General features: G+C 42.1%; 1 protein-coding gene across 1 annotated transcript; it reads right to left on the bottom strand.

Moving 5' to 3' along the window:
* Nucleotides 1–1,414: 1,414 nt before the first annotated feature.
* On the bottom strand, nucleotides 1,415–9,214 carry LOC128735029 (PAS domain-containing serine/threonine-protein kinase). The gene is made up of 7 exons (XM_053829489.1): nucleotides 9,111–9,214; nucleotides 8,440–8,763; nucleotides 6,934–8,275; nucleotides 5,766–6,880; nucleotides 4,732–5,705; nucleotides 4,569–4,670; nucleotides 1,415–2,327 (listed from the first exon to the last, which is right to left on the bottom strand). The coding sequence occupies exons 1-7, from the start codon at nucleotides 9,116–9,118 to the stop codon at nucleotides 1,939–1,941; spliced, it is 4,254 nt and encodes a 1,417-aa protein (XP_053685464.1). The 5' UTR covers nucleotides 9,119–9,214; the 3' UTR covers nucleotides 1,415–1,938.
* Nucleotides 9,215–11,654: the final 2,440 nt, after the last annotated feature.

Genomic DNA, 11,654 nt, shown 5'->3' with positions numbered 1-11,654 from the left:
TTCTGTACAAATCTTATACAGGATTCCCATACATGATTCTAATGCGAGGAATCCCAGTGAATCTGTGCGCATCTTTTTGGTTCGTCCGGGCAGGAGTCCATGAATAGGTGATGCATGGAGACCCAGAATTCGTGACACTTTTGACTGCGAGATAATGATTTAGTCCATTAGTCTTGTAGTTTTCTACGAACCCATTGGCTAGTGGCGAAAGTCGATGGAAAATGATTTGGAAAAGTAGTTTGATGGCAGCATTCACGATAGTGATCCAGCCGTAGTCCTCAGTTTGTGACCTTCCACTTCTCCTGTATTCGTTACCTAATTGTATACCTAATCTTAACAATAATTCATACTTTCCTGCTGCTTTGTTGTTCTCCAGCAGTTCGATGGTTTCTTTAATTCTGCCCATCGATGGGGCGGTCACATCTCTGTCACCTGGTGTACTAATGAAGTCGCTTCCTAAACTATGTTAATATTAAGGTGTTCATCGAAAGGCATTATATGAACGGTATATCGAGAAAACGGTGCAGTTGCTCTGATTATTCGCAATCCTTCTCCTCTTGGCGTTGCTTCGTATCGAATTTTCTGCTCCCTTTCTGTTTATATCGTTATACGTTCTGACAAGTGGATCTTCACAGCATTATTACCCGCAGTGCGGTCCTCTCATCCAGTATCTGCGGATACTTTTCGTCAAACCAATCGTTATACGTCAATTTACGTCCAGGTGGCCCAATGTCTGTTTTAACGGTTTTCCAACAGGTCTCAAGTGGGGCTTCATCTAGCTCGCACTATTCTGGCAGTGCGGCTTAAATATGGCTATTTTTGCTGTATTTAAACCATCATTAGGTAGTTGTCGAAATCCGGTAGGTTCTGACGTCGATAATTATCTTGAATATCTTGAGCAGCGGTCATATTCGCGTCTGCGATATTGAAGAATCGGCCCTTAATTCTCACGAGACGAGAATGAATTACTTATTATATCGTTCGTTGCTCAAATTTTTAGTGGTTCTGGCTTGTAAGGCCAACGACCAATCCCACTGTCTGACAGGAGGACCAACAAAGTACTACCGTTTGAAGTTCTGAACACTACCAGGACTTGGGTAGAATCCACAAGCTGTATTCAGCAAGCGACAAGCCGTTCCACCGAGATTGGCTCCCGATCTTCTCGTTGATTACTCGCATCCTTGTTAGCACCGTCAGGAGGTAGTGTTTCGGTAGCTGGAAGGCTAGGGTTCTCTACTTAGGAGCTGTACTGCACCTTGAATCTAGTCATTCGCTTACGCAAACTTATACGTTTCGCTTGGGATTTTCTTTGTTCTCTTTTTCAAGAAAAAACAGAAAACTGTTTTAAAACTGCATAAAGTTCTATTCGCGTGACATCATATTTACAATAGAGTACGACATTTATTGAATTTGCTACTAAGTGCTTGCGTTCATTCGGCTCGAGATTCTCTGCTCTATCATCATTGCTTGTTTATAATCTAGTACTTAAAATCAATAATATGCTCAACAATGATATATAATATATAATCCCGTACATAATAATTCTCTGTGCTCTGTTAGTTTTCTGCGTGTTCTTTTGTTTGGCTACTACTATTACGGAAACTACAATTTTTACCACTTGGTTATGCTACTCAGATCAGCTACTATGCTACGATATAAGCTTGCACCATCCTATCATTGTCCTATACAAATTGATAATGTTTTCTCTATTGCTAAATTAGAAGTCTAGCATATGTCTGCGTGCGATGATTTATTTTATTTTACTCCTTTGAATGTGAGCGCCTCAGTAAGTGAGTATCAAATGTTCGCTATATTTTTGGTTTTATTCGATCATTGCCCCCCTATTCGTATTTGCCTACATGAAATGAACCTTTTCCCGTTAAATGTAATTGAAAGGCCATTGCAGATTATCGAGCAAGATTTGATAACATAAATATTTCAACTTACGTTCGAATCATCATGTCCACTCGCAGGTTCAAATCCAATATCAATTTCGCAGTCCTCATCCTCTTCGAAGCTGTCGTTTGAATAACCGGCTTCGTCACTTGCATCAAGTTCGATCCGACTGATTTCTATCGGTCGTTCACTGACAGAATTGAACGAAGAATCACATGCTTCCCAAGCGCTGCGCTCCCTCCGCTGATGCTGGCGCCGGTGGCGATCACTTTTACTCGGCGAACTGTATGAACTGTCTGTTCGTCTACTTGATGAAACATGATCATGCTCGACTGTTGAACGACCGCTTTTAACATGCTCATCATCATCACCGTCGTCCTCCAGTACTACCAGTATAATTTCGCTTTCAGTGTCACAATTATCTAGTGTTTCTGGAAAGAGAAGCATTTAACGAAAAGAACCGAAAGAAACAGAAGAGAAACACAAACAAAGCAAATAAGCGCCAAAGAGCACCGAAAAAGAACAGGGAGAAAAACGTTGAAAAACAGGAGAAAACGAGAGGAAAGAAGCTGTTATTAATTTTGAAAAGGTCCAATGAATTTCGGTTAGAAAATTAAAACAGAGAGGGTCGAAAATCTATGCCAGTTTGCATGATACCTATTAAGATGATAGAGACAAACAAATGGTTTCGGCAACTAAAGGTAGACTATAACTAAATGGTTTCTCATTTTCAACTGTTGGATGTCCTGCTTGTTTCTAAGTGTAATGACAATGAGTATGATTGGTTATTTTACCTTCTGTGGTTAGGTGATATTTCTATAACTTGTTTCTGGGTTCATTTGAGTGTGAGAGCTATTATTGTACATCAACAAGATTATTTAATTTGTATTGTTTTTCTATAGCGGTTGATGTGTTGAGAAATTTTCCAGTATGTTTTTTTTTTGTATAATTGATTATTCTGCTGATTGAAAACGTGGTTCAAGTTTTTCATTGTGACTAAGGGTATGGTAAACATCGAAGCTATATTTTGGTATCCGTGTCAATACGCAGTTACTCATCCTGCTGGTTTAGTGGTTGCAAAAATACACCTACATACTTGTTCTTATAATATAGAAAAAATATTTGTTCCGATCATATTCTTTCAAGTGAAAAGGATTCAATCGACAGAGCCACTAGGACTGACAAAAATAAAATCATTAGTGCGAGATTCTGAACTAATCAATTTATGTGCTTCAATATCAATGATAGTTTCTGAATTTATGGACTGAGTAAAATAACATTAGACAGTCCTATAGCTAAGATAGCTTAACGTATTTTAATAGGAACATTAAAAATGAAAATAGTCGTTGCAGTAGATAGATCACTAGAAGTGAAAATTTTGCGAGTGAATTAGTAAAATACTTTAATAGTTTCATGGACAAGATTTCATTTCAATGCCTAAATTTTTACATTTTTTCTACATGCACGAAAAGATGCTATTATTTTGTATCAAAAAATAAAGATACTAATATTTTGCCTACGTGATTCTAGATCTCCACCAGAATAAGCATATGCGACAAGCTAATTGAACTCAAGAGACCAGCTCCTGACCAGCAGCCACTGACTATCGCACTTTTTTCATTAGTATGTATCAAATTGCTTCCTTCGGTGGTGTAACTAGATTAATTATTCGCACTACTTCTTCTCCAGCCGCATATCAAGCTCAGCACTAGAAAGATTGTTTAGTACTTGTGGTCTAGAAAGATCGTTCATCGGTAGGCTCGGGAATGATAGTCCCGCAGCACTGCCGCTAGCTTCGTTTACGTCATGCAGACTAACGACATCGTACATTGAGTTAAACGTAGCGAACGTTCCGTCGAAGATGTTATTTTCAGATTTGGACGACGTTAGCGAGCTGCAAGGACTGGTTGAGGACGAAGAAGCGGCATACGGTAAAAACGTGTCCAGCAGAAACTGTGGAGATTCGTCTCTGAAAATGATTCTCTGCTGATGAAGGGGTGACAAGGTCGATAGAAGTAGGGGAATTTCCGCAGACGATGTTCCAGCTACCTCGCTCATACTTGCAGCGGCTTGCAAGGAACCCGCGGTGAGTATGGGAGCAGCAGAGTAAGATGAACAGGTTGTCGGCGTATTCAAAGTACTACTACTGTCTTCGTCTAGGTTCAAACTACTGATGGTATTAGCGCTGCTGCTACTATTCAGCACTGAATAGGTACAATTAACTGGCGGTACAGCCAGACAGTCTACATCACAAAATGAATGTCTCGTAACGACCGTAGTCGACAGATTATGATAGGTTGGTCGTAAGGGAAGTGAGCGTGCGGCTTCTATGACTATACTACTATTACTATTACTACCGATGTCACCCTCAACTAATTTTATCCTACTATTACTAATACTAACTGCGCTAGTGTTGTTACTATTACTAATATTAGCGAAGTTTTTGTTAGAAGCGGTACAGTTGTTGGTTAACATGTTGGGTGAGACATTACGGGAAGTGGTTACATTTGGTGTTGATAGGAAAGAACCGTAAACATCGGGTTTACTGCTGTTGGATGGAGGTACTGGGACAAAACCAGCAGAAGACGACGACAATGACGTTACAAACAAGGAATTACCGACACCACTGCCTGGATAGAAGGGTGCAGAACTTGCTGGAACCGTTTTATTACCTGAGGCATGCGTAGCATGAGTCGTATCCACAAGACTGACACAAGTTCCGTCTGGCTCTTTCAGAGAAAGACTCGTAAGCCCCGTTGATAGTAGTTGTTCCCCTAAAACACACAGAAATGAAAGTGGCTTTAATTGAGACTTGGTCAATTATAGCAACCCTACCAGTTCTATCGTGTGGCATATCATCGTCATGCGACAGCGGACAGATATCATCGTCTAACGCTTCGTCTGGATCGATAATGAATGAATCATCCATGTGTGCATGCTCGTCGTCGTCATCCTCTCCGTCTACGTCGTCCACCAGCGAGAGACTGTGCGGTGACGTCGACAGACCGGTCTGACTGGAACAGACGTTTGGATCCACGTAGTACTTCTCCGGATTGGTCTCGTACGGTTCGCATGGAACAATCTTGGCGAAATTGAATTGACTAGAGTTGATTTCTTGTGTCATCCATTCAGCCTCGAGCAGGTCCTTGATGGTAATTCGTGTTTTAGGATTTTTATCCAACAACGAAAGCAGAACGTATTCCAATTCCTCACTTATCTCATGGGGAATAATTAACTCCGACTGTAGAATCTCTTCGACATCCACGAATGGATTCTCAAAGAACATCAACACATACAACGTCACACCAAGGGCCCACATCTCCAACTCGGGACCCGAATAGCGATTACCGGCAAGTACCTCCGGACTGCAGTATTCCGTTGTGCCGTAGAATGTGGAAAACAGCTGACCTTCTTGCATAAAAGTGGCTGATCCAAAATCGATTAGCTTGATATGGAAGTTGTGGTCGATTATCACATTTTCATCCTTTATGTCTCGATGGAGAATGTTAAGCGAATGTAGAAAGGCAACCGCGTTTGCAATCTGACGAAAGATAAAACACGCTAGCTTCTCAGTGATCACCGGCCGTCGGTCGATGAACTCGAACAGATCCATCCCGGAGCCATGGATTTCCATCACCACTTGAAAGAATTTGTCATTCTCGAACCAGTCAAACATATTGACAATGTTCGGATGCTTCACGTGCATCAACAGGTACACTTCCATCGGAATGTCTCGCTTCTCCTCTGTGGATATCATAAACTGGGGAACTAATTTTTCCTTCAGAATGAATTTCGATATGACTAGAAGTCTGAAAGTGGATTAGAGGAATTGAATTTTCAAACTCCAAAATTTAACTATGGTTACGTACCTATCCGAGTTGCGGTAGCTCAGCTTCACATAGCCGTAGGCGCCTTTGCCGATGTGTTTGACTAGGGTGTAATACTTGCTGTATTCACCATGCGTTAAGTCCTCATCGCATTGGGACATTCGAGACGCCGAATTAGGACGGTCAGTGGATTGCTGGGCGGCGGCTGCCGTGTTCTTTATTGCCTGTCCGAGTGAGTTATCGATCGTGCTGGTGATACTATTGAAGGTAAGCGTTAGGTTTTGATGTTTATCTTCCTCGTCCTCGAGCAGATTGTACGATGAATCCGGATCACGGCTCACCCAGATGCAGTAAACTTTCCTCCCGCATGGCAGCATATGATTGGAGATAGTGTACAGAATGTCGATTACATTTCCATCGTAATGAATCGCTTCACCGCGATATTTTCCATCTGAGTAGGTTGATTTGCGATGGATTGTTTGTACAGCACTGGGTATGACGACCGGAACTGAGTGGCGTTTGTTCTGATCAGGTGTAGAAGTTATCATGGCTTTCGATAACTCATAAGGTTTCACGTAGCGCGGAGTAGTAGCAGTTGGAGGGGCGCTAAGCGATGCAGAGTAGTCTCGGCTTGAGGAGCTTTTCAGCAGACCTGCGTTGATGTCCTCCGTGGTGTAGAGCTGATCTTTCGAGAGACTATTACTAGAGAAATTAGCTCTCTCAATTTCACCCCCGCTGCTTAACATATTCAAGCTCCTAGACGTGTCGTTAACTGGAGTAAGCAACTCACAGTCCATCAAAATGGAGCAATCCTCAAGTGCAGGTGGCCTTATCAGTGTTTCTTTTGTGCTGGCTACCACCGGCACTATTGGCGCAACAGTCGATGATTTTGAAACGTTACATTTAGCCGAATTAGCAAAGTTTCGATCATTTTCACTATCACTTTCGAGATATAGATTCTCCGGAACAGAGCTCACAACGATCGAACTGAATAGGCCAATAGGTTCTTTTGATTCTTTTAAATTTGAGCTGCCTGCATCATTAGGCACGGAATGTTTCTGATGTTGTGATTCATTTACTAATGGAATGGAAACATCACTTGTAGTATTGTCCGATCGATTGCTACTGGTGGACGTTACTGTAAAGTCTAAGCAAACCTGAAAAACATGTATTTATTTAAACAGTTTTCATTTGAAAAATAAAAATCCACCTTTCTAGATTCAACAACTGGACTACTGATTTCTTCCGAAGCACTTTTCATACTGTTAATAGCATTATGTATAAATTCATCCTTATTTTCAAAATCGACATGATCTGTCTCCGTTTCTGACTCGTCATTATCCAGTGAGGAAAGCGTCGCATTCCGACTACGATTCATGAATCCCAGATAGTCGCAGTCTTGCCCGAAATTCGGCAACAGTTTGCTTATATGTTCGCCGATAATTTTATTCTGCGAGTAGCCAAACATCAGCATGGAGAAATGATGGTTGCACGATTCGATAACGGAATTTTCATCAATCACAATCAATCCGGACAGGTTCGTAAATACCCAAATAGTGATCGTGTACAGCTGGTTCGGATTCGATAGCCCGCTATCGGTAGTATCCGACGCTACGGAAGGATCGTGATGAGCAATCATTAGGCACAGCGGAAAGGCAACGCCTTCGGCCGTTTTTCCCGTTGCTTTCTGTTTACGGATGTGTTTCGCAATCACACTGCTGTCGGCATCCGGCAATTGAATTGCCGGTATCAGCAGTGAAACATCCATCCCACTAAATTTTTCTAGAGAATCAAGTTGAAACAACAGGAGAGCTTCATAGTCGCCGGAAATTACGTAGCCACTTTTATCAACTAACAGTTGTGCGACCCGCCGTTCCACTGGCTCCGCCACAGCTAAACAGCGTGATTCGTTATCGATTTGTCTGACCCACAGCGAAACGGCTACATGTTCGCCAGTTTTTGTGCATAGTTCCACAACCTTTCCGCTAAGTATGACCACGGTTCCATCTTCGCTGTTCAGCTGACCTTCGGCCAACGCCGATACATGCATTTTGTTCTTGTTTGGCAAAAGACTGGCGAATTGCATCTCACACAGCTCTTTCGAGCTATACCTTAGCAAGTCGCAGGCATTTCGGTTGACAATCAATATCTGTGACGTTTTCGCATCAATCGTAAATACGGCTTTGTTTGGATTAATGCCAGTTTTTGGCAGTCGATTAATCGATTCCGACGCAGAGGCGACGTATGAGTTATTGTAGGGAGAATTGACTCCATGGGATATGCAACCTTTCGGACGGAAAGCAGTAAATCGCAAACCGTTGGCACCATCCACCCGGACACGATCCATTGTTGGGGTTAAAACTGGTGCTATATTTTGGAGCTTCTTCACTGGGCTTCGATACAACCGAAGTGGAGTACTCAGTACAGCGTGGGCATCTTTGCACCTTGTACGAGTATTTGGTAACCGAGGAAAACTTTGATTGACTTCAAATGAGTTCCGAAAAAAACTGCGCCAGTCTGAGTCGGTACCAGAATTAGATAACTGGAGAGTTCTGAAAAACGTATCAATTTAGTTTAGAGACATACCTTTAGAGAAAGATTAATTTAAATTTTACTTTTATAACTACTTGTATCACTCGTTACAAATCAAAGATAAAATTTTTCATATTTCTAAGATTGAAAATCTGCGCTTTTAAGAACAGGTCTTTTCACTTACCTTAACTTATGGAGTGGTGTAAAAACGCTACAGGGTTTCAGTCCTCCCGCCGAAGCTTTTCTGTAGGGTGAAATCTCATCGTCAGCTGGCCTACGACGACGGAACAGGACCCGTTTTTTGCTGGTAGTGCAAACTACACGAGACAGCTGGTCGTTTCTAGTGAAATGCTTGCTATCGCCAGAATCGAACGGTCGAAGCCGTGGAGATGAATGGTCTGACTGCTTTGTCTGGTTTTCCACGGAGCAACTGTGAGGGAAATGGTTCCAGCTGACTGTCGATTTTGGTGGTGTTTTGAATGGAAGGCTAGCGTTGGATGCAGTACGGCTGTTTGATGATTTTTCACAAGTTAATACTTTTCAACTCTATAATTTTAGTACACTATTTTTCACATTTTTTGATCGAATCGAACTCGTAATAACCAGGAACATTAAAATTAAACTGCAGGTTATTGTTATATGGTGAAAAATAGGAACCATATATATATGATACCAACTTCTGGGAAGAAGGTCTTTGACAGAATAAACATTTCGAAAATCGATAATATTAAGAAAAGAATATGAGTGGCCAGTGCGCATGTGTTTAAAATTCGGCGCGCTTCCAAACTGTTGCCGTAAAACAAATAGCTATTTTACGGATAATTTATTGTTTACGATACCGTTGTGTAAACCTACCTGTCCATCCTTGGTTGACTCCGAAAAATTTGGCTGAATAAGGTATGACAAACTCACAAAACACTGAATTTATAAATCATAGATTTATTTTCACGCAATTCATACACAAAACATTGATAAAGGAAAATACTTAGAGCGAATTATTTACATGTAGGATCTCAGTACAAGAAAACTGTAACGAACGTAACGAATCTTTTGTTGCAATTTAAATTGGATACCACCGGAGAACGAAAAAAAACATCAAGATAATAAAAAAAACATCACGAGCAACCGGTACCATTCTCTCTTACGGTGTTATACCTATGTATTGCAATAATAACGTATTATTGAGCTAGCTATTTCAGTTACGTTGCTGTAAATTATTGAACCATCACTGTGCTGTGTGCCAAAATTTGCATGTCGAGGGGTTTACAAATTGTACCAAAACCAACAAAATTCTCTCGGAAAATGTGTGACGCGTGTGACGTCTGTGATGCTCGAATATAGCAACGCTAGAGTGTATACGCCTTGCGCAATACGCCTTGCAATACGCCATTCCGTGCACCAAATAGATTGATACCGAACTAAAAACAAATAGACCTATTTAAATTGAATTCAATACATCGCCGTCCGATAGATAGATAATAGAGACGTCCACCCCATCGGCAGGCAACCATGTTTTCGCCGCCAACATCTCGTGTGTGCGAAAATGAAACAGCATTTCACTACTGCGCTTCACTCAACTGCCAGCAGTCTGATTTGGGCCCGCTGTCAAAATTTGAGCCAGGGACATCTTCACGCTGTCAGTTACTTACTTATGTCGAATTTGTTTATTCAATCCGAATTGGAACTGGATGAACTTTTTGTGTTCATTTGCTCCTATCTGACAGATAAAACTCATACAGTTTCAACCCGGATTGAATAAACAAATTCGACATTAGTTAATTGGCCTAACGTCTTACGACAAGGCCTGCACAGTATAATTTCTAAATCTGTTTCGCTCCATGGCAACTGATCTCCAGTTCCGCGGGCACCCAGTGCTCGCCAGATCTCGCTCCACCTGGCCTTGCCACCTCGCTCGCTGTGCTCCTCTTCGTCTTGTTCCTACCGGATCTGATGCGAAACCATTTTTGCAGGATAGTTGTCCAGCATTCTAGTATAACATGTCCTGCCCAACGTATCCGTACAGCTTTAACCACTTTCTGAATACTTGGTTCGCCGTAGAGACGCGCGAGCTCGTGGTTCATTCTTCGCCTCCATACACCGTTCTCTTGCACTCCGCCAAAGATATTTCTTAGCACCCGCCGTTCGAAAACTCCGAGTGCTCGTAGGTCCTCTTCTAGCAGTGTCCACGCTTCGTGCCCGTAGAGGACAACCGGTCTAAGTAGCATTTTGTACAGTGTGCACTTTGTACTGGGGCTCAAATTATTCGACCGTAATAGCGAATTCATAAATTAACCTGCCTCAGGTCGATTGGCACTCAGTTTTAATCGAAGTGCTGTCAAAGCGTTCATAAATTAACCGAGATTGCATTTCGGTTAAACTGACAGCATTCAGTTTGAAGCGCAGGTTAAAACTGTCTAGCATTACGGTTTACGGGTCGATCTGTCAAACTGCCCGTATCGTTAATAAATCTCGGGTTCGAGTTAGCACGAACCCAGGTTAATTTATGAATTCGCTATAAGTGTTTGTGGAGTCCGTAGTAGGCATGACTTCCGCTGATAACACGTTTTTTAATCTCATGGCTGCTATTGTTATCCTCTGTTGCCAATGAGCCAAGGTATACGAACTCGTCGATTACCACGGCACTGCCCAAGCGGGCCCTGTCGCGCTCGGTCCCGCCCGCCAGCATATACTACGTTGTAGACGTATTTATCTTCAATCCCTTCTTCTCTGCCTCGAGTTTTAGTCTGGCGTACTGATCTTCCACCGCCTCAAATGTTCTGCCGACAGCATCCACGCCGTCAGCAAAGCAAATTGGCTGGATTTATTGAAAATCGTGCCCAGCATTTCGATCGCAGCTCGTCTTATAACACCTTCAAGCGCAATGTTGAATAGCAGGCAGGAAAGACCACCTCCTTGTCGAGTCAGTTATTGTAGCTCGATATAGAGATGAGAATAGGGTGGGGACGCCGGAAATTTCAAGAATGTGGGGAAGGAGAAACTACCGAAGGAGTGAATGGAATGCGTGGTTTGTCTTATCTACGAAATGACGAGCGGGTAGATTACTATATTTACCGCAGCATTACGTTGGACAACGCCACCTAACAAGGTGCTCTCTCAGATTTTGTTAGGCCGTCTATCCCCAACAGCAAGAGAATTTGTATAGGGCAGTATCAGGCGGGCTTTATTGAGCTTGCTGACGTTTACCGTACGCACACATCGACGCGCGATTTGTTGTTGCTGTTGTTAGATTTGAAATTGATTTTGCACTTTTGTTTTTGTTTTCCCCCAGTTCCCTGGTAAAAAAAACATATGTTTGAGTGAAAAACGATAAGGTTTTGTATCTTTTTGCATTGGGCTTAGCAAGCTCTATGGGGGTCCCTGCTATTTACCAGGATCATA

The sequence above is a fragment of the Sabethes cyaneus genome, chromosome 2 (genome assembly GCF_943734655.1).
Source record: "Sabethes cyaneus chromosome 2, idSabCyanKW18_F2, whole genome shotgun sequence".
In the NCBI taxonomy this organism is placed as follows: Eukaryota; Metazoa; Arthropoda; class Insecta; order Diptera; family Culicidae; genus Sabethes; species Sabethes cyaneus.
Note: the sequence above shows the minus strand (reverse complement) of the source record. Positions and strands in the feature narration are given on the sequence as shown.

Bases quoted from the DNA above. Each gene is read 5' to 3' on its own strand.
- LOC128735029 (XM_053829489.1), bottom strand. The intron at 6,881-6,933 runs GTGGATTTTTAT...CATGTTTTTCAG, and splicing joins CAGTTGTTGAATCTAGAAAG to GTTTGCTTAGACTTTACAGT. The intron at 4,671-4,731 runs GTAGGGTTGCTA...TGTGTGTTTTAG, and splicing joins TATGCCACACGATAGAACTG to GGGAACAACTACTATCAACG.